This window comes from Thalassophryne amazonica, chromosome 11, assembly GCF_902500255.1.
Source record: "Thalassophryne amazonica chromosome 11, fThaAma1.1, whole genome shotgun sequence".
In the NCBI taxonomy this organism is placed as follows: domain Eukaryota; kingdom Metazoa; phylum Chordata; class Actinopteri; order Batrachoidiformes; family Batrachoididae; genus Thalassophryne; species Thalassophryne amazonica.
In genome coordinates, this window is record NC_047113.1 from 37,228,602 (window position 1) to 37,252,694 (window position 24,093).

The following is a 24,093-nucleotide window of genomic DNA, read 5'->3' on the forward strand; positions in this document are numbered from 1 at the left end:
CGGGTGCTCGAGGGTTCATGGGAGTTTGCCTAACCAGTCCACATGTGTTTTGTGGATCTGGAGAAGGCATTCTACCGTGTCCCTCGGCGCACCCTGTGGGGAGTGCTTCGGGAGTACGGGGTCCGGGGTCCTTTGCTAAGGGCTATCCGGTCCCTGTACGACCGCAGCAGGAGCTTGGTTCGCATTGCCGGTAGTAAGTCAAACCTGTTTCCAGTGCACGTTGGCCTCCGCCAGGGCTGCCCTTTGTCACCGGTTCTGTTCATTATTTTTATGGACAGAATTTCTAGGCGCAGCCAGGGTGTAGAGGGGGTCTGGTTTGGGAACCACAGAATCTCATCTCTGCTGTTTGCGGACGATGTGGTTCTGTTGGCTTCGTCAAATGAGGACCTTCAGCGTGCACTGGGGCGGTTTGCAGCTGAGTGTGAAGCGTCCGGGATGAAAATCAGCACCTCCAAATCCGAGGCCATGGTTCTCGACCGGAAAAAGGTGCTTTGCCCTCTTCAGGTCGGTGGAGTGTCCTTGCCTCAAGTGGAGGAGTTTAAGTATCTCGGGGTCTTGTTCACGAGTGAGGGACAGATGGAGCGTGAGATCGATAGACGGATCGGTGCAGCATCTGCAGTGATGCGGTCGCTGTATCGGACCGTCGTGGTGAAGAGAGAGCTGAGTAAGGGGGGGCAAAGCTCTCGATTTACCAATCGATCTACGTTCCGATCCTCACCTATGGTCATGAGATTTGGCTCATGACCGAAAGAACGAGATCGCGAGTACAAGCGGCCGAGATGAGTTTCCTCCGCAGGGTGGCTGGGCGCTTCCTTAGAGATAGGATGAGGAGCTCGGTCACTCAGGAGGAGCTCGGAGTCGAGCCGCTGCTCCTCCACGTCGAAAGGAGTCAGTTGAGATGGCTCGGGCATCTTTTCCGGATGCCCCCTGGACGCCTCGCTGGAGAGGTGTTCCGGGCACGTCCCACTGGGAGGAGGCCCCGGGGAAGACCCAGGACACGCTGGAGGGACTACATCTCTCGGCTGGCTTGGGAATGCCTTGGGGTTCCCCCGGAGGAGCTGCAGGAGGTGTGTGTTGATCGGGAGGTCTGGGCGGCTTTGCTTGAGCTGCTGCCCCCGCGACCCGACTCCGGATAAAGCGGAAGAAAATGGATGAATGGATGGATGGATGAAACATTTTTAACGGTTTTCAGAGTTCTGTGAAGCTGTTAATTAACGAAGGTTAAAGCCAAATGCATCGGTAAACAAACAAATTCCCACATTTGAGATGAAACAGTGACAGTTATTAAAGCAAGTTAACTTTGGTATGAAAAGTACTGAACGTGTGTTAGGAAACTAACGCGGCTGTTTAACCACACAAACTAATCTGTGCGCTGTAGCTGCATTGATCATGTGATTTTCTTTAGGCTATTTAAGTAAATTAAGTACTTTTGATCTGGTGCTTTTGTTTAAACCCTATTAAAAAAAGTGTCCAAAGGCACAGACATCTAACCCAGTTATTGCTCTCAAAAACACTTTATCTACAGACCAAGTCAGTGACGTCTACACAAAATGGAGCAAAGTGCGATCAATCGCAATTTTAAAAATAAACAAATGCAATATACGTGCTATAATTAATGCAAATTAATGTTATTTTGTCAGGCATGTTAACATAATAAAATAAAATACATAATAATAACAAATGGTTTGTATGACGGTAACACACTCACCAGCAGAGTGAAAAGAACTCGCCCACCTTGTCGGTAAATCCACTTATTAAGCTCCGAGCTTCTAAGGGGTTTTGAACGCAGCATTGATGGATGCCACAACCTGCACTTTTCACAGAGCTCTGCGTATGATCATGCTCTGCACACGCAGAATCCATGAAGATTGTGTTGAAAGCTCTGTTTTGTGAAAAGTATTGATTTTACATGAGAGTTTGGGAGAGATGTGTGGAGCGATTTTCAACCTGACTGAAACCACGCAAGAATGAGCGGGACCTGACTGGACAATGACATTCAGAGTCAGATCAAATGGTCTGGAACACTGATGACCACTGTAACAGTTGTAAACTCAAACAGAAGAAAAAAAATCCCTTCTTTTCCAGTTATGCAGTGTGTCGCCCAAATCGCTCTTATGAACAACCTGCTCCTGTCAAATCAGCCATTTATCATGAAATTTAAGCTGCAATGTGCCATCTGCTCATTCTTGACCATGTTCAGGTACAGATGATTTCCCAGCCAGGCCCTCCTGGACCACCAGGACCTCCTGGACCCCCTGGTTTCATGGTGAATACTTTTATAATCCAGATTCTACCTCAGCTGTTTGGTTATTTTTCCATCTAAACTGGTTTAACATACACACATTATGTTTTTCAGGGACATCATGGAATGCCTGGTCCAAAGGTAAGACCCAAACACCAGCTGTAGGTGATGAATGTTGTAATGGTTTTGTTTGGTCCTTGAATGTCACTGAGTTGTAATTACAGGGTGAACCTGGTTTCGGGATGAAGGGAGAGAAGGGTGACAGTGGTACTCCTGGAACAAGGGTAAATAATAATGGAATATTATTGTCATATTGCTAATATTTGAACTAGACTGTGATGATGATGATGATGATGATGGGCTTTAACTGCAGGGACTGGATGGCCTCCAGGGACCACCTGGTCCAATAGGGTTGGTGGGTCTTCCAGGTGCCAAAGGAGAAAAGGTACGTGGCAAATCACATCCATATAAATGTTTCACCATTTAGAATGATGTCAGCCTTGAATAAAACACAAGTGGAAATGTGTTCACAGGGCAAACCAGGAGAGCCTGGACTAGATGTGAGTTGCTCATCTTCGTTTCCACTGTTGACATTTTCATATTTAAAAAAAAAAAACAACCTCCTATCCTGATGCTCAACTACCTTCTGTATACTGACAAAGTCCTGCTTCTATCTGCAGGGTTTTCCTGGACTAATAGGAGAGAAAGGTGACCGAGGGGAAAGGGGAGATAAGGTAAGTACAAAATACTCTCAAATATGTAAAAGATGTTCCAACATATCGAAATGATGCAGAAAATGTTATTTTTATCAGTATAGTACTACAGCCAGGGATGCTGGAAGTCAATCTAAGTTGAGGGTTCTTTAGATTTTGGGGTTTTTTTTTATTATTATCATTATTTTTATTATTTTTTTGTCTTTGTTTGCCTTGCCCCAACTTCCACTAACCATGATTACAACTAAAATTAAAATGAGAAGCTGTGTTCAGCAATTCAAGATAAAAATGTGTATATGAAGGGTTCAGCTGAAAAACCCAGTATCACAGTTTTTTGATGTTGTTGTTGTTGTTTCTTGAGGCTGCTTAGGTAGCTATCATTGTGCAAAATATTAAAGAATTTTAATGTACCATTTTCATTTTATTTATGGAAATCTATGCATTTTCGAATGTCTTTTCCTTTAAATCCCCATTTTAAACTCTATTTTTCTCCATTTCAAAAATGGACTGACTTGGTTTTCCAGTTGAACTCCATATTCAGTTAGCATTTTATTGTGCTCACTTGGCTTTTGGTTAACCTTATATTTGGTTGGCTACCAATATATAGACGGCAGTTCAGTTCTAGGTACTGTCTGTCTGTATTCTTGGCAGAAGTGGGATTCAGTAAACCACCATCAAGTCAATCTCAAGTCGTGAAACTGCAAGCCTCAAATTGGCTAATTTGACAGTGGCTTACTCCCACATCTGGTCCTTTGACAACACACTTCATGTGTATTGGCTCAGTCCACCCAGCTGTAAGTGGGTACTGGCCTTGGCTGGGAAAGTAACTGGTGATGGTTTGGGATTCCCTCCAAGGGGAGTCATATACTTTCATTGGCTTCACACTACAAAATCTGGGAATAAGCACCGACCCAGCAGATCCCAGAGCCTGTGTCAGACATACTTCTCATGACATGACCATTATTGTGTTGTTGTGTGTCTGTCCTCTTCGTGTGCAGGGTGACAGAGGAGCTGTCGGAAAGAGAGGTCTAAAGGGCCAGAAAGGAGAGCAGGGGCCCCCAGGCCTGGACCAGCCCTGTCCTGTGGTACATCAATTTTGACATGTTTCACTGTCATGTTCCTCTCATATCTTTTATGGGGCTACTCCACACAGCACTGTTCCCTTCCATTTAATCCTGAATAGCAAATTTGGGCGTGTTTTGAAGCTCTGTACTAACTTATTGATCCATCTTTGTCAATCTTGATCAAACTTGGTATACGTAGTAGTTACAACCGTCATCTGCACCAGATTTGAAATCGGGATCCATTGTTTGAACTGTTCAAAAATTTCATCCAGATTCTCAGAATTGCTGATAGTATGTGTTGACTTCAGGTATTTGTAGCCTGAATGGCTTCAGTCATGTTCAAACTTCTTTAAATGGGGTGTTTGTAGTGACTACGGCTTGAAACCTGTTTGATTGTGCTCCATGGGGGTAAAAATTTGAAGACGAAACAGCTTTTGTTGCGGTTTTTGTTCAGAGTTGAACAACTCTATCATGTCTGGCTGAGGGTGCAACTCCTTTCTTTCATTTTTAGTCAGATTGCCAGGTCTACACTTTATAAGCCAGACAGTTGCCAGGTTTGCACTTTATAAGCCAGCCTCTTAAGGCCCGGTCCCACTGGCGTTTAGGAAAATTTGCATATGAATTGCACACAAACTTGGTTTATATTTACTAAACATCCGCAATATCCGTGAAACATGCATGTATGAGTCGGCCGACATCCGCACACGTCCACAATTATCTGCAGAGGCACGTATTTCCGTTGCCAGTATTTTTGAGGTGCACAAAATTGTGGTTGCAGATGACATCCGCCTTACGTACGCAATACATACTCGATACATACTCATTCTGTGCGCTGTATATCTGCCATTATCCGCTGATATCTGCAACTGACGAGGTATTGCTGCTTGGCAGCGGATTGGGACAGTGTGTAAAACGGATATATAGCGTGCCTATCACGTCCACATCACAAAATAAAATAAGTTGTAGCGAATGTATACAGAGTGGCCACGAATAAAGTGTTTGTATTACGTCTGCTTTGCATCTGATTTGCAGACAATTTGCAAATGCACAACAAACACTTCACGTAAACCCAAAGTACTATATAAATGGGGCAGAAATCAACATACTTGCCAGTCATTGCCAGTCCAGCTGTGGAGATGTACAGATGTAGTTATGGATCCCCAAAGACGTAGTGTGATAGCTGCTGCCATCCAACAACATACCAATCAACTTGTCCAAGTCCAGCAATTGCTCCAGAGGCTGTGGTGTTGGTGTGAATAGTGATGCCGAAAAGCCAGAGTGCACTTCTTTTAGGACCGCAATGCAGATGCCGCGCATGCGCAATACAACCACTGTTTCAGCAACACGTGCGCAATGCATTCTCAATACATCCATAATACTTCCGTGATAATCGCAATGCGTCCAATCCGTTTCCTCAATACATGTTATACATCCCAGATTGTTCGTCATATATTCGCTATACATTATTAATATATCCATAATTAATACTGAGACATTTGTCATTCTTGGCCAATTTTGTTGCGGACAACAACGAACGCCCGAAATTTGTATACTCTATTCATGCGCAATTAATCCTCTCCCCAGTGGGACCGGGCCTTTAGGAGAAAAGCTGAATTAAGCCATTTGACCCAGTTGTTGCACTTTTTTGGATCGTGGGCGATTGTAGTAGAACGGCGCCATGTGGAATAGCCCTGTTACTTTCAAATGCTCAGTATTTCCCTGTTGTCTCACTCGCCTGCTCCTCTGTCATTTCCTACTTTTCGCATGCTGTAAACGTGTAACTGACTCTTGCTGACAGGGATGTAATGAAGCCAAAGGTCTGTCTGTGGAGGCGGTGCTTTCTACTCTTCCACCTCCCCCTGTCCCTCCTTCTGGCCCTGAGGGCCCCTGTCCTGTGGTACAGTATCTTTGCCTGTTTCTCCTCACCTCATTAGACACTTTCTTATTTTCTTCTCTTTTTTTCACCCATTTCTCCTCACCCTTTAGGAACCACCATAGACCACAGTTCATATGTCATCTTTTTTCTTTTTCTTTTTTTACTAAAAATGTGCTTGTTTTATTTATATTTCATTATTTTTATGATGTCATAAAGGGCATTGTAACATCAACCCGACATATGTAATCTAGCTTCACCTGATAAATGATGGAAAATCAAAATAATATTGAGCCAAAAAGCCCGATAGACATTTAAAAATAAAACAAAAAACAAAAGTTACATTTTTCATCACTGGTAATTCACACTGACAATCTCCAAACTGTTTTGAAGTGCCTCTTCCATTTTATAGTTACAGGCCTTCACAACAGCTGTCTAATTTTGTGTCACACTCAACAAAAATATAAACGCAACACTTTTGGTTTTGCTCCCATTTTGTATGAGATGAACTCAAAGATCTAAAACTTTTTCCACATATACAATATCACCATTTCCCTCAAATATTGTTGACAAACCAGTCTAAATCTGTGATAGTGAGCACTTCTCCTTTGCTGAGATAATCCATCCCACCTCACAGGTGTGCCATATCAAGATGCTGATTAGACACCATGATTAGTGCACAGGTGTGCCTTAGACTGCCCACAATAAAAGGCCACTCTGAAAGGTGCAGTTTTATCACACAGCACAATGCCACAGATGTCGCAAGATTTGAGGGAGCGTGCAATTGGCATGCTGACAGCAGGAATGTCAACCAGAACTGTTGCCCGTGTATTGAATGTTCATTTCTCTACCATAAGCCGTCTCCAAAGGCATTTCAGAGAATTTGGCAGTACATCCAACCAGCCTCACAACCGCAGACCACGTGTAACCACACCAGCCCAGGACCTCCACATCCAGCATGTTCACCTCCAAGATCGTCTGAGACCAGCCACTCGGACAGCTGCTGGAACAATCGGTTTGCATAACCAAAGAATTTCTGCACAAACTGTCAGAAACTGTCTCAGGGAAGCTCATCTGCATGCTCGTCGTCCTCATCGGGGTCTCGACCTGACTCCAGTTCGTCGTCGTAACCGATTTGAGTGGGCAAATGCTCACATTCGCTGCTGTTTGGCACTTTGGAGAGGTGTTCTCTTCACGGATGATGCGAAGGAGATGTGTTGCACTGCATGAGGCAAATGGTGGTCACACCAGATACTGACTGGTATCCCCCCCCCAATAAAACAAAACTGCACCTTTCAGAGTGGCCTTTTATTGTGGGCAGTCTAAGGCACACCTGTGCACTAATCATGGTGTCTAATCAGCATCTTGATATGGCACACCTGTGAGGTGGGATGGATTATCTCAGCAAAGGAGAAGTGCTCACTATCACAGATTTTGACTGGTTTGTGCACAGTATTTGAGGGAAATGGTGATATTGTGTATGTGGAAAAAGTTTTAGATCGTTGAGTTAATCTCATACAAAATGGGAGCAAAACCAAAAGTGTTGCTAAGTTCACAGTTAGCTGAAAAGCTAACCCGCTTGCCAAAAAATTAGCATCACTGATTAGCTGTTAACTGATTAGCTGAACTGTGCCCACACCTAATTATACTGCGTATTGCTGCAGTTGTCGCTGACTTTTAAATTTAGTGTTGAAGCGTCAGAATTCAAAGTTTTGTGCCTTTTTTTTAACTTTTCACTGCTGTTTTCGCTTTGCAGGGACAAGACGGGCTGCCCATACCAGGCTGCTGGCACAAGGTGAGCTCATGGGGTGGTTTTAAAATAAAGCTAGGTATAATATAAGCTATAGCTGCTTATATTATAAAGCTAATTATAAAAGCAACAGTAATGTGCGCCGTTGAAGCATATGCTGTTATTAATCATGGAATTTTCGCCGGCGTTTAATTAATTGCTTGACTCTGATTTGACACAGACACATTTTGTAAGTATACAATGACGTGTGAGCTTGTGGTTGTGAAGCACGAGTGTGGGCTGAGCAATTATTTGCTGCTTTTAATGTTAAAGGGTTTATGTTTGAAGTTTGACTTAAACCGCTGCTAATAATTGTTTCTTCTTTTCCAGTGATGACTAACCAGCAGCATGGAATCTGTACATAATGATATGGTATATTTTGCAACTCAGTACAAAACCAGCCCCAGTCCTGCTTCTTTTTTTATAAATAAATAAAAACAGGTTTTATAATATATTAATTTTTTTAACAAACTTTTATTTTTGAGTCTACAGTATTACAACAACGTATAATTTGTTGCGATGCAGCGTTGTTGGGATCTGAAGCTGCAGTGAGACTTCGGAGGACGGTCCGGCTGACAGTGTTGGAGCGGAAAAGTGTTTCTCACTGCACCTTACTAACAGACTTACTGCCTGATTGTGATCAGAAATGCTGCATGACTGTGGCGGTGCGTGCGCTCACCCCCATCTCGTGGACTGATAGTGGTTGAACGGACAGCGATGGTGGCAGGCGGAGGAGTGTGGGTCAGTACTGTCTTTTCCTCGCTCTGTGTTTTCTGAAAGGAGGAGCTGGCAAGGCAGAAGTTCAAACGTAAGCGTCTCTCTCAGCCCTGAAGGAGCATGGTGCTCGGCGGACAAAGGACACAGAGAAGAGGGGCAGACGAGCCTTGATGGAGCGGAGCTGTGCACTGAACACTCAAATCCTCCGTTAAAGGACACTCCAGGAGGGGGCGACAGAGTTACACTGCATTTCTTGATTGACCTGAGAAGAAAACACACCTGTGGCTCATGCTTGGCTACAGATTGATGATCAGTTGTGGACTGATGTCACTGGCACATAGGGAAGGATTCCTGCACAGATGCATTGAGTGTGCACGGTGATCTCTTGTATAGCTCTTTTCTACAGGTTTTCATATTGCAATGAATCCTCAGACAGTTGAGTTTTTTCTTTCTTTCTTATAAGAGCAATCTTTCCATTTGAACAAACTGCACAGTAAGGACAGTAAGTCTATTTTTTTAAATGCCTTACACTTGCAGAAGTGGTGACTTGTGTGTTGTTTTTATTCTTTCATATCTTCTATATATTTTTGCCTGTTAACATTTTGCATTCCTGTGCATTATCATGGTTGTGTAATATATATGCAGAGTCAGAGTCAGGTTCAGTGCAGGATTTGTAGAAAACCTTTGCAGTATTTGTAAGACAGTATTTCAACCAAGAGGTTGATCAGATCCAACTTGAGGTTGGTTCTGTTTTAATATCATCGTTACGTGTTGTGGTTGGCAGTTAAAACTTTTTTCTTTTCATTGTAATTATCAATATTGTGATTTAATATATTAATCCAATGAAAACATAATCACGTTTGTTGCCAGTTTGTCTGGACAATAGTGTGACTTGTTGCTGCTGACATGAATTTTCATCTATATATTCGTAAACTGACCTGAAGGACTGACTACCCAAATTATGTTGGAAGCAAATGTACATAAAAACATTGGAACTTTAATGGTTTACTTTTATTCAGCATTAGGCACCCCCGCCACTGATTCATGACTGCCATTTGTGATTTTTTTTTCCTTTCTTTTTTGGAGATGGTATAATTTTGTTTGTGCTTAAAAGCATTCAAAGTTTACCTGATTAAAGGGGTCACGTTGTGCAAAATTGAATGATAACTACATTTTGTAATTCAATAAGCATAAAGGGTAGACTGCAATAAGCTGTGGAAATAACCTTTTTTATGTTCTTAAAGCAGAATTTTGGCCTGAAAATTATTATTTTTTTTTTCTTCTGACATTTTTCATGATCACTTTCCCTATAAAAGGAAAGGCAAGCGGCAAATCTTTAATTTAAAGCAGCAACTACATAAATGCATTTATTTCTTGAAAACCCTGATTCCCCATCTTGGGAGAATACATCACCTCAGTGTCTGTTTTTTGATACAGACTTCAATGTCTGTTTTATAAACATCTGCTGATCTGTTTGCTCATGTCAACAGTGACATGATATCTCTGGGAGCTTGGCCTGTGAGGTCGAGAAACATCTGGGATGACCTTATGGAGTCATGAGGTCACCGGATAGAGATGTTTGGTGATGCATATATCTTTGCAGAAGAATCCAACCCAACTATTTGTGGTCCTGGTGCATCTTGTCTTACTGAATAGTTGTTACATGTGGACGCTAACCAGTGACCTAAAACGCCGACTGAATATCTTGGGCACTTTGTTTCTTCAGAAGGATCCTTGGGTACCACAGAAATGACTTTGTGCCAAATGAATAGTCACTAAGGAAGACTCTGATGAGGATGATTACATGCACTGTGAGGAAACATCAGGTGTGACATTTTGGCCATGTGGAGTGTTTCTGTTGCCTTGATCCAGCACCCAGGTGCCTCAGCTGGAAACAGCTGGGGGTTCACATTTCACCTTGCTGTGGCAGAAAGGTCTACTTTTATGAGGTGAACTTGGACCAGATGTCTGCCTGGGTGGTTGCCAATCAAGACCCAGGCAGGTTCTGTGATGTAGCGGATGCAGCGGTCCACTGCACCAACACACGCTCTTTGTCCTGACCTGTGAGCTATGCTAGCTTACTGGAGAGTTGCACAATGTGACCCCATTAAAGTTATATACAAATATGCAAATTTATCCTGACATAAATATGCACACATACACATTTTTCTAAGGAACAGGGAACATTAAAATTTTAAATGTTTTCTAGGCATACGTCTAGTCTCTTGCATGCGGAAGGAAAGCGGACAATCATAATTTGATTATTTTTGCAGACAGTTAAATATTTACATTCAAATCAAATTCATTTAAAAAAAATACAAATTTAAAGCATAGTATTATTATAATATTATAGCTTTGTCTGTGTTCTGGTTTATATTGTATTTTGTGACTGAACTACAATAAAACTAGAATACAGCCAGTATCTTTGATAACGGTTATGTTTATTTCAGTTGATTACCCGTCGCCGCCTTTATTGTGCCGGCTGCTTAACCAACTGCTAACGTCTAAAATGACATACAAATGAATTGTATAGAATGTGGTCAATATTGTCTTTTGTTTTAAAATGTTGTTGCTTGTGTGGAAATACAACCTCAAATGTATCTCTGGATGCAACACATGAAGGAGGCCTGTAAAGCTCCTAACTGCTCCACATTCAAAATTCTAATCTTTTGGTGTGGACATTTCAAGTTCCACGAAAATGTACAAATGTCTAGTGTCACTTTCTGCCATCACACAAGTTGATTTGGACCGTGTCATAGAAAGACAGTGAACATTTATTAAGATAAAGGTATTTTAGAACTGTTGCACGAAACTTGATTTCAGACTTTGTGTTAGTGTCATTTAGAAGCTTTGTTGAGAAATGATCAAACCTGAATGTTTTAAACACACAACTCTTACTGAGCATGATGATACTGGAAATTAATGGTTATCTGTTATGTGTTGATTTATTTTACAGATTCTGTTAATTACAGTTTAAAAGGTGTCAGAAGTGACTCGATGTCTGAAAACAACTTGGTGGTTTGCCAAAACATTTTTGCCAGTATTAGCTGTTTGTGCATTTGATTGAAGAATTAAGCTATTTTTGTAATGGTTTAAATATGTATAACGTGACATCTGGTTAAATATACCGTAGATTGAAATAAACTACAGTTTTATGCCTGTTTGTTCTTTTTCTTACAATATAAAACTCCATTTTGTTTAACGCTCAGCTTTTTTTCCCCATTATTTTTGCTGGATTTAAAAAGAACAGCATATCTTTCTCACACTCCAGAGTTGAAAACAGAAACCACTAAAATTAAAAAAGACTTAAACAGCTACTGATGTCATTTCATTGGGAAATAAATATAAAATTTTGTGAAATCAATAAAGATAAAAAGAATTTACATTTAAGTCTGAAAATTTTTATCTCCTAGGTGGACTCTAAAAAAAAAAAAAAGATAAGGCATGTTTGAAGTTACCAGTTTTGCAAAATTTTGGCTTTATATTGCAGCAAATTAAATGGAATTTTTTATGTAAATTATTAATCAGACAATCAGTATGATGTATGACGCACGAGCCTAGGTTAAGCGTTAGCTGGTCAAATTGATGCCAATGTCTCACTGGACTAAGAACCATCATTTCAGTCTTGTCAGAGTTAAGAAAGTAGGAAATTGCTAGACATTAGTTTTTTCACTGATGCAAGGCAATCTTCTAAGGATTTTCTTTGGATGAGATTACCAGCAGTTATCGGCATGTATAAGTGAGTATCATCAGCATAGCAATGAAAGATAATCCCAAAATGATGCAATATGTGTCCAAGGGGTGCTACACAAATTAATTTGTATTTTGGTCCAAAAAATGTATAACTTCTAAAATTTGCTTGTTAGTGACTACATATTTACCAGGAAATGAATGTCATCTTGAGATGAGGGTTAGTTTTTATTTTTGCCTTAGTGTGAGTAGAACATCTTGGAGAATACCTGCTATGCATTGGATGAACTCAATTCAATTATGAGCAGGATTTCCATCAAATAAATATATGTAGCCCCAACTCAAATAAAGTGCATCCATGCAAGATAATTTAATTTCTAAAACGTGTTGGACCACATCGCCAGCGGATCTTTCGGGTGCTGGATTCTGTTGGACATCAGCTTTATGGTCAACTGTTGTCATGTGCAATTTGGACCAGAAGCTCTCACTAGTGTTCGCTTGACATCTCTGCTATTTTGGGATTGTGGGACAGACTACTTTCGCCTGATCTAGCCAGAGCTGAATTTGCCGACATGAGAAGATGCTGCTGTATGAGTGCAAGAATATTGACTTACAATCATTAAGGCGTAAAAATACATGAGATACACAAGTTCCTGTGCCAAATATACTTATGTTTTTGTTACCATGAAAACGCGCTGTCATCGCAAATACAGCATTGTTTGGGAACTACTTTTTACGCAGGAAATTATTTCTACCTGGTTGTTTTTATGTAAAATTCTGCCCCTTGCCAAAAACCAAATCATTGTATTTCTCATTTTGAGTTTATTCAAGGTCACGTTAGAAACCAGGCCTGGGACCCTCACAGACAGTGTCCATCTTGTGAAAGTCCCTAAAATGAGTCATACAACACTTTTTATACCTTGTGGGTGTTAACATAGGTGTGGTTTAGTCTCACATTTCTAATGTTACTGTCTCTCACCAACATGGGGAGCTCTCCCTGTATCTGAAACTTGGACAGATGATAGAGTAAAACTTAACATATTTCTCAGAACTTCCAAACAAATAATACAAATACTTAATAGCTAACATAAAACAAAGAATTAACACAGCTATTATCTAACAAATTCATCAAGCACGTCGGCCGCGGGCACATACTAACACAGAATATACAAAAACTGGATAGTTGCACGGCCAAAACGAGAGCGTCCACTTTTAGCTTGCCATAAGCTAAGCTAGTGGCGCTCGTAAGCATGATACATTCGTAGAGTCTGCTGAATGAATGAATGAATGATTTATTCAGCACACAAAATTCCATATCAAAAAAGAAAAGATTTTACAGTAGCACATGTTGCTGAAAGGGTGTAAGCAGAAGCAAAAGCTAATATATGTAGCAGCTGCACTCTCCGTTGTGTAGTTATGACTCCGCCCATTCGCTCCCCTCGGCATGGACTCTCTTCTTCTGACAACACTCAATAAGGGTTTGGGAACTGAGGACACTAATAGTTGAATTCTTTCACATTCTTGCTTGATGTAAGACTTCAGTTGTTCAACAGTCTGGGATCTCTGTCATATTTTGCGTTTCATAATGCGCCACACATTTTCAATGGGCTAAAGATCCGGACTGCAGGCAGGCTTGTCTAGTACCCGCACTCTTTTACTACGAAGCCACGCTGTTGTAACGTGCAGAATGTAGCTTGGCATTGTCTTGCTGAAATAAGCAGGGACGTCCCTGAAAAAGACGTTGCTTGGATGGAAGCATGTGTTGCTCCCAAACCTGGATGTACCTTTCAGCACTGATGGTGCCATCACAGATGCGTAAGTTGTCCATGCTATGGGCACTAACACACCCGCATACCATCACAGATGTTGGCTTTTGAACTTAACGCTAGTAACAATCTGGATGGTCTTTTTCCTCTTTTGTCCGGAGGACACGACGTCCATGATTTACAAAAACAATTTGATATGTAGACTCAGACCACAGCACACTTTTCCACTTTGCGTCTGTCCATTTCAAATGAGCTCAGCCCCAGAGAAGGCAGCGCATTTCTGGATGTTGTTGATGTATGGCTTTTGCTTTGCATGGTAGAGTTTTAACTTGCACTTGTAGATGTAGCGATGAACTATGTTAACTGACAATGGTTTTCTGAAGTGTTCTTGAGCCCATACGGTAAGATCCTTTACACAATGATGTCAGTTTTTTAATGTAGTGCTGCCTGGGGGATCGAAGGTCACGGACATTCAATGTTGGCTTCCAGCCTTGCCACTTACATGTAGAAAGTTATCCAGATTCTCTGAATCTTCTGATTATATTATGGACTGTAGTTGATGGAATCCCTAAATTCCTTGCAATTGAACATTGAGAAACATTGTTCTTAAACTGCTGGACTATTTTTTCACAGTTGTTCACAAAGTAGTGATCCTCTCCCCATCTTTGCTTCTGAATGGCTGAGCCTTTTGGGGATGCTCCTTTTATACCCAATTATGACACTCACCTGTTTCCAATTAGGTGTGCTTTGAGCATTCAGCAACTTTTCCAGTCTTTTGTTGCCCTGTCCCAACTTTTTTGAAACATGTTGAAGGCATCCATTTCAAAATGAGCAAATATTTGCACAAAAACAATAAAGTTTATCAGTTTGAACATTAAATATCTTGTCTTTGTGGTGAATTCAACTGACTATAGGTTGAAGAGGATTTGCAAATCATTGTATTTTGTCTTATTTACATTTCACACATCATCCCAACTTCACTGGAATTGGGGTTGTAAACTAAGTCCTTTCAGAATTTCAGAATATTCAAACAAATAAAGAGTGGGTTTGTCGGCTCACAGTAAGGTTTAATACTGATAATTCTTATGGCTTTCTTTTGCAATAAAAATACTGAATTAGTGTTTGTTTTATAAGTGTTTCCCCAAACCTCAATAAAATATGCCATATATAGAGCTATTAATAATATAAAGCGATTAGTGAATATTGAGGGAGGAAATCTTTGGCTTTATACAGGATTGCAATGGCTTTTGACATTTTGGATTTAACAGAATTTATGTGTTTTCCATCTTAATTTATCATCAGTAATAACGCCAAGAAATTTTGTTTGTTACAATTTCAATTTCAGCGGGGTGCAGGGGTGGTGGCCAGTAGTAAGTATAGTATATCCAATAGTAAGGTATGGTCTATGGTATCAAAAGCTTTCTGTAAATCAAAGAAAACTCCTACTTTGTACTGATTATTCTCAATTGCATTTGTTATTCATTCAACAAAGTCAATTAAAGCCAAGGAGGTAGTTTGATTCTTTCTGAATCCATACTGCTGTTCACTGAGTATATGATGTTTAGCTATAAAATCATTTAGCCTCTTTGCAAATACCTTTTCCAAAATTTTTGAAAATTGTGGTAACAGTGAGATTGGCCTGTAGTTTGAAAAGACATGTTTATCACCAGATTTGAACAGTGGAATCACTTTAGCTATTTTCATTTTTGAAGGAAATTTCCCAGTCGTTAATGACAAATTACAAATATAAGTTAATCGTTTAATGATACAGTCAACAATCTTTATCAAAAACATGTCAGAATAATAGATGTCAGTTGACTTTTTACCTTTTAATTTATGAACTATGTCAATTATTTCTTTTTTTATCTGTTTCTTTAATAAACATTGAATCCAAAATTGTATTGATTGTTTTGCTGTTATCCAAGGAACACATTTTAGGGGACACAATTTTGGACTTCCTGTGAGAAGCACAGACTTGTATGTTGGACTCTCCACCAGACGCAGGTCACGTTTTCGTGGTAATTTTGTCCGCCATCTTGTGGTGGTAATTGGAAGGAAGCATTTTATATTCTTTAAAATAATTACACTTTATTCAAGAAATTTACATAACTAATTTTATAACTGATGCCAAAATGTGGAGAAAACTTTATGTTGGTGCCTTAATATGTGTAAAATATTTTATAACGTATCTGATACTTAATTCCTGATTCACTTGTGACACACATGAACAAAATATTAAATATGAAATTACACAGTCAATACCTTTGTGATTTGTACGCCATTTGAAAAATGAATTGACGGTAAGGTTTTGGATGATTTTTGTAGTTTATTATATTACAAAAACAAAATTGTGTCATGGATATAATTAGAACATTAATAATACATTATTACTGCTATTGTATTATTTCCAATGTATTATTTATTGCTTTTCTTTGTAATTTATCTAATTTTGTTTTCAGAGTTCAGAGTAAACTTAACAGTGCATCTTGTGTGTGTGTGTGTGTGTGTGTGTGTGTGTGTGTGTGTGTGTGTGTGTGTGTGTGTGTGTGTGTGTGTGTGTGTGTGTGTGTGTGTGTGTGTGTGTGTGTGTGTGTGTGTGCGACATCCAGCAGCCTCACATCCAGCAGCCTCACATCCAACAGCCTCACTCATATAATCAGAGCCAGCAAGAAATTATATTATACCAATCTATTAAATAATAATAAAAATGACACCAAGAGAATCTGGGAAATTCTTAACACTATAATCAAAAATAAGGTAAGAGGTAATTCTTATCCAAATTATTTTATTGATAAGAACAAGGACATCTATAATATGTATAACATAGTTAATGGTTTTAATAACTTCTTTGTTAATATTGGACCCGACTTGGCAGCAAAAATTCCCGATGGTTGTAACAAGGAGCAGGAATCACTCATAAAAATCAATCCAAACACAATGTTTCTCTCCAGTGTTAGTGAAGCCAAAATAATAGATATTGTTAATGAATGTAAAAATAAAAAATCAACTGACTGTTATGACATAGATATGAAGCTAGTAAAAACAATAATCAAAAGCATATCAAAACCCCTGACTCATATATGTAACTTGTCATTTCAAACTGGGACATTCCCGAACAAAATGAAGATGGCCAAAGTTATTCCACTATACAAAAATGGAAATAAACATATCTTCACAAACTACAGACCGGTTTCTCTACTTCCACAATTTTCCAAAATTTTAGAAAAGCTTTTTAACAACAGGTTAGGATCCTTTATAGAAAAATATAACATAATTAACGAATGTCAATATGGGTTTAGGTCTGGTAGGTCAACTTCACTTGCAATAATTGAAGCAATAGAAGAGATTACAAACACAGATAGTAAAAACTATATAGTTGGAATATTCACTGATTTAAAGAAAGCGTTTGACACAATCACTCAATTCTACTCAATAAATTGGAAAGATATGGTATCAGGGAAGTGGCTTGGAACTGGATTGAAAACTATTTAACGGAGAGACATCAGTTTGTGCAGATGGGTGCATTTAAATCTGGGTGTTTGGGCATCCCTTGTGGGGTCCCACAGGGATCCATACTGGGTCCACATTTTTTTAATCTTTATATAAATGACATATTTAATGTGTCACAATTATTAAAATTATTATTATTTGCAGATGATACCAATATATTCTATTCCAGTGATAACTATAGCAAACTTATTAATGTGGTAAATAGTGAATTAATTAAGATGAAATCTTGGTTGAATATTAATAAATTATCCCTAAATATAAATAAGACTAAAGTCATGTTTTTTGGAAATCATAATGTTAATTCTAATTTATCAATAAATATAGACGGTGTCGAAATAGATAAAGTGTCAGAAGTCAATTTTTTAGGGATAACCATCGATAGTAAATTAAGCTGGAAGTCTCATATCAGCCACATACATAAAAAAGTTTCCAAGAATGATTCTATTATGTACAAAGCAAAATATTTTCTGGATCATAATGCATTATATTTATTGTATTGTTCTTTAATCTCTCCTTACTTAACATATTGTATAGAAATCTGGGGTAACAATTACAAAGGTTTGCTACATCCCCTCTGTATAATCCAAAAGTGGGCAATAAGAATCATCTATAAGGTAGGATATCTTGATCACACAAACAGTCTATTTTTGCAATCCAAATTGTTGAAAATGCCAGATCTGGTTAATTTTCACACTGCACAATTATTATATAAAGCCAGTAAAAACTCATTACCCAGTAATATTCTGAGTCTCTTCACCCAGAGAGAAGGAAGCTATAACTTGAGGGGATGTGGTAACTTTAAAGTCAAGGCAGTGAGAACTACCAGGAAAAGTCTGTAAATTCTGTAAATTCATCAAAGGGTGCCAATAATTGTGTCCAGCATAACTTTTATGCCAGTATTTTTTGTTTCACTTTATGAATACCTTTTGTTTTGTTCTTGCTGCCAAATAACTTTAAAAAATATATATATTTTTATTTTTTATTTAAATTATTTTTTTTATATATATATTTGATTAAACAAAATTGCTTTGTTTGTAATTATTTCTAACAATATATTAAAATGTGTATAGAATATATAAGGGTACCAACAATTTTGTCCATGTGTGTATAAGGTATTTTAAGTTTAAAACAAGTCTAGTGTTGACTAACTGGAACACTTAAGACAAAACTTTTTATTTTTTATTTAATACTGGTGCATTGCTTCTTTTAGCATTTTGCTTCCATGCCCGCTCCTATGCTCCTGTTCTCTTATTTTGCTTCTAATGTATAAATATACGCTCATATTCTGCAGACACATTATTATTTTTAAATCCATGAAGTCAAAATAGTAGGATTTATCATTTTCTGTTGCCATGGTGAATCTTGGCATCTGTATTCTGTGTGTCCGTGTGTGGCATTAAGCTGTGGAATAGTTTGGCACCTCAGCTCAAGCGATGTCCTAACATCCATCAATTCAAAAAAAGATACAAAGAAATGGTTCTGTTGAAATACATGAATGAGGAGAGAGGTGCGTGATCGTCACGTCTTTTTAATTTATTTCTAGTTAATTTACCTTTGCTTTTTTGCCTTGTTAGCAATAGAAGGGGTCTCGCTAGGACACACAAACTTTCATAAAATACCTGGAATTATCCTGTACATCAATTTAATTATATATATCATAGCCATAATTGTAAACTATATTATAAAAAAATAATAATAATGATAATAAAATCTTACTATATGTTTGTTAATATAATAGATGTTAACATATTTGCATAATACCTGTTATTGCCGGTGTCGTAACCATGGTCAAAAGTATTATTTTTATACATCATGATCCTGTAGTTGAAATGCTAGTCAAATAGAAGTATGGTAATGATGGTAATAACTTAGAGAGAGGGGGAATCATGTATATGTATGTATGTATATATGTATGCGTATATATATATATGTATGTATATGTGGGTGTGTATGTATGTATATATACATATATGTATATTTATGTTTACATTTATATAAATATGTACATATGTAAGTTTATTGATACATAAAAAGACTTTTCCTTTTCTTTCCTCCTTGTTTCCCCCTCTTACATCACTTACATCATTATCACCAGATCAGGGTCGGCAAGTGGGGGTCTGTTGCTCAAAGGTCTCCCCCTTCTGCCAGCAGACTCCAAAACCTTGTCTTTTAATGCAGAGCCTAGGACATTCAGCAAAGGGTGGACCTCTCTGGCAGCAGGTTTACAAAATACTTTGCATCTTTTAATGCACCACACACATGACAAATGGGGAAGGAGGGGAAGGGGGGAAAAAAAATAAAAAAAATAATAATAATGATAATGATAAATGAATAAAAAAGTTAAGGTAATTAAATTAATAAAATAAAATTAATGTAGCATAATTGTATATATGTATATGTATTATGTGTATACATGTGTGTATGTATGTGTGTATTTTGTGTATGTATGTTCGCATGTATGATGTATATATATATATATATATATATATATATATATATATATATACATTGAGACAGAATTACCATCGACACACACAAGAATAGTTCTTTTAAATAGTCATTTTGTTGTGTGGGCCGCTGAAGAGGAGGTACTGCTGGCCCACCACCACCAGAGGGCGCCCTGCCTGGAGTGCGGGCTCCAGGCACCAGAGGGCGCTGCCGCCTTATGGGAGTAGCCTGGGTGACAGCTGTCACCCATCACCAGACACAGCTGTTCCACTCAGCACAGAGGTATATCAGGAGGACGGCGTCTCCACCTCAGTGCCGAGATATCGCCTTACGTTAGAGGTAACGATTCTCTGCTACATTATATTGTCTCTCTGAGTTTTGCAGAACAGCTGACTACTAAAAGATAAGTACTCACCTTTCTGCAGTATTGACGTGAGGTGGAGTCAGCTTCTTCCCTCTCTGTGTACTGGGTGCAGCCGCATCCACACCTGTGTTTGTTCTCTTGCCAGCAGTACCGGATCCGACGAGCGGAGGCAGTGGCCACCTGGGAATTCGGGACTTGGCGGTTCCAGTATTTCCAGGGTTCGGTGGCAGGGGAAATCTGGGTGGTTCCGGCTCGACTTGGACGGACGTCTCCTACCTTCGAGCCTGCCCACACGACACCAGTGGAATTCGGTGTAAACCCAAATTGTCAATTGTTGTATTGGTTGTGCACTTTCACGACAGTAAAACTTATTTACTTTCTCCATTGTCCGTTCATTGCGCCCCCTGTTGTGGGTCCGTGTTCCAACACTTTCACAACACATTTTCTGAGTAAATGTGGGGAATTTATTGACATATGAAAATGGCTTAAGGAATGACACCAGCAATACCAATAGCAATTTTAAAAAAATGGTAGTAATAATAATAATAGAAATAAAAAAAAAAATTTTTGATTGACAATAATTATTGTCATTATTACTGTCTATTATGGTGGGAATTGTTTTTATTATTATTATTATTATTATTATTATTATAGATACTCATCACTAATATATGATATCAATTACATAGTAATAAAAAAGGAATATTGGTCACACTCGGTAGTCGTAATAACGTATGGGTATTTGGGGGTGGGATTAAATAAATTCGTCTTCATCCCACTCCTTTTCGGGTTAAGTGCGCGGGTATGTATGTATCTCCTGTTCTTTTCAACCCAATGTGGGTAAATGTAGATGTCAAAGAAATGCTTATTTTGTAAAACTCAAAATAAATGATCAATCAGTCAATATGTATGTATATGTACGTGTATATGTGTGTGTATATATGTATATGTAGTATGTGTGTGTATATATGTATACATGTGTGTGTGTGTGTATGTATGTATATGTGTGCGTGTATATGTATATGTGTGCGTGTATATATATGTGTATATGTGTAGGGGTATGTATGTGTATATATATATATACACTCAACAAAAATATAAACGCAACACTTTTGGTTTTGCTCCCATTTTGTATGAGATGAACTCAAAGATCTAAAACTTTTTCCACATACACAATATCACCATTTCCCTCAAATATTGTTGACAAACCAGTCTAAATCTGTGATAGTGAGCACTTCTCCTTTGCTGAGATAATCCATCCCACCTCACAGGTGTGCCATATCAAGATGCTGATTAGACACCATGATTAGTGCACAGGTGTGCCTTAGACTGCCCACAATAAAAGGCCACTCTGAAAGGTGCAGTCTTATCACAGAGCACAATGCCACAGATGTCGCAAGATTTGAGGGAGCGTGCAATTGGCATGCTGACAGCAGGAATGTCAACCAGAGCTGTTGCTCGTGTATTGAATGTTCATTTCTCTACCATAAGCTGTCTCCAAAGGTGTTTCAGAGAATTTGGCAGTACATCCAACCAGCCTCACAACCGCAGACCACGTGTAACCACACCAGCCCAGGACCTCCACATCCAGCATGTTCACCTCCAAGATCGTCTGAGACCAGCCACTCGGACAGCTGCTGAAACAATCGGTTTGCATAACCAAAGAATTTCTGCACAAACTGTCAGAAACCGTCTCAGGGAAGCTCATCTGCATGCTCGTCGTCCTCATCGGGGTCTCTACCTGACTCCAGTTCATCCTCGTAACCGACTTGAGTGGGCAAATGCTCACATTCGCTGGCGTTTGGCACGTTGGAGAGGTGTTCTCTTCATGGATGATGCGAAGGAGATGTGTTGCACTGCATGAGGCAAATGGTGGTCACACCAGATACTGACTGGTATCACCCCCCAATAAAACAAAACTGCACCTTTCAGAGTGGCCTTTTATTGTGGACAGTCTAAGGCACACCTGTGCACTAATCATGGTGTCTAATCAGCATCTTGGTATGGCACACCTGTGAGGTGGGATGGATTATCTCAGCAAAGGAGAAGTGCTCACTATCACAGATTTTGACAGGTTTGTGAACAATATTTGAGGGAAATGGTGATATTGTGTATGTGGAAAAAGTTTTAGATCTTTGAGTTCATCTCATACAAAATGGGAGCAAAACCAAAAGTGTTGCGTTTATATTTTTGTTGAGTATATGTATTGTATATTTATTTATGTGTTAGTGGGTATGTATATAGGTATATATGTGAGTGTGTATATGTGTGTGTATAAGTGTATATATGTATATAATGTGTGTGTATGTATGTACGTATACAGGTATACGAGGGCTGTCAATAAAGTTACGGTCCTTTTTATTTTTTTCAAAAACTATATGGATTTCATTCATATGTTTTTACGTCAGACATGCTTGAACCCTCGTGCGCATGCGTGAGTTTTTCCACGCCTGTCGGTGACGTCATTCGCCTGTGAGCACTCCTTGTGGGAGGAGTCGTCCAGCCCCTCGTCGGAATTCCTTTGTCTGAGAAGTTGCTGAGAGACTGGCGCGTTGTTTGATCAGAATTTTTTCTAAACCTGTGAGACACATCGAAGTGGACACGGTTCGAAAAATTAAGCTGGTTTTCAGTGAAAATTTTAACAGCTGATGAGAGATTTTGAGGTGATTCTGTCGCTTTAAGGACTTTTCACGGTGTGAGACGTCGCGCAGCGCTCTCAGGCGCCGTCATCAGCCTGTTCAAGCTGAAAACCTCCACATTTCAGGCTCTATTGATCCAGGACGTCGTGAGAGAACAGAGAAGTTTCAGAAGAAGTCGGTTTCAGCATTTTATCCGGATATTCCACTGTTAAAGGAGATTTTTTTTAATGAAAGACGTGCGGACGGGTCCGCGCGTCGGGACGCAGCCGACGCGGTGCGGCGGCACAGGAAAAACACCTCCGTGTTGATAACCATTTGTAAAATCCAGGCGGCTTTTGATGGCTTTCAGTGGAGTGAGTATATGAGAAATTGTTTAACAGGCAGGACATGTTCCAACTTGTCCTTAAGGCTTTCAACAGAGGTGTTTTTCCTGTGGCGGAGCGTCGCGGCGGCTGCGTCCCGACGCGCGGACCCGTCCGCACGTCTTTCATTAAAAAAATCTCCTTTAACAGTGGAATATCCGGATAAAATGCTGAAACCGACTTCTTCTGAAACTTCTCTGTTCTCTCACGACGTCCTGGATCAATAGAGCCTGAAATGTGGAGGTTTTCAGCTTGAACAGGCTGACGACGACGCCTGAGAGCGCAGCGCGACGTCTCGCACCGTGAAAAGTCCTTAAAGCGACAGAATCACCTCAAAATCTCTCATCAGCCGTTAAAATTTTCACTGAAAACCAGCTTAATTTTTCGAACCGTGTCCACTTCGATGTGTCTCACAGGTTTAGAAAAAATTTTGATCAAACAACGCGCCAGTCTCTCAGCAACTTCTCAGACAAAGGAATTCCGACGAGGGGCTGGACGACTCCTCCCACAAGGAGTGCTCACAGGCGAATGACGTCACCGACAGGCGTGGAAAAACTCACGCATGCGCACGAGGGTTCAAGCATGTCTGACGTAAAAACATATGAATGAAATCCATATAGTTTTTGAAAAAAATAAAAAGGACCGTAACTTTATTGACAGCCCTCGTATATGCACGGCCCAAGCAGAGGGTCACCCCCTAGAGCCTGGTCTGCTTGAGGTTTCTTCTTAAGAGGGAGTTTTTCCTCACCACAGTTGCCTAGTGCTTGCTCTGGGGGTCGGCAGGGTTAACATGGAATGACTTGGGCCAAGTTTGTTGTGATTTGGCGCTTTATACATAACATACTTATACATGAATTGAAATGTACTTGAATATTGAAGTGTATGTCTGTGTTGATATGTAGTGTGTTGTGAATTT

General features: G+C 39.5%; 1 protein-coding gene across 1 annotated transcript in view; it reads left to right on the forward strand.

Moving 5' to 3' along the window:
* Positions 1 to 11,558, forward strand: part of si:dkeyp-44a8.4 (collagen alpha-1(XXIII) chain) — a 443,131-nt gene extending 431,573 nt beyond the window's left edge. The window contains 11 exon segments of the mRNA XM_034181202.1: positions 2,201 to 2,266; positions 2,357 to 2,383; positions 2,467 to 2,526; positions 2,616 to 2,687; positions 2,776 to 2,802; positions 2,923 to 2,976; positions 3,954 to 4,040; positions 5,818 to 5,916; positions 7,649 to 7,687; positions 7,863 to 7,871; positions 8,462 to 11,558. Of these exon segments, the coding sequence (XP_034037093.1) occupies positions 2,201 to 2,266; positions 2,357 to 2,383; positions 2,467 to 2,526; positions 2,616 to 2,687; positions 2,776 to 2,802; positions 2,923 to 2,976; positions 3,954 to 4,040; positions 5,818 to 5,916; positions 7,649 to 7,687; positions 7,863 to 7,871; positions 8,462 to 8,512 (591 nt within the window). The 3' untranslated portion in view covers positions 8,513 to 11,558.
* The last annotated feature ends 12,535 nt before the right edge of the window (positions 11,559 to 24,093 follow it).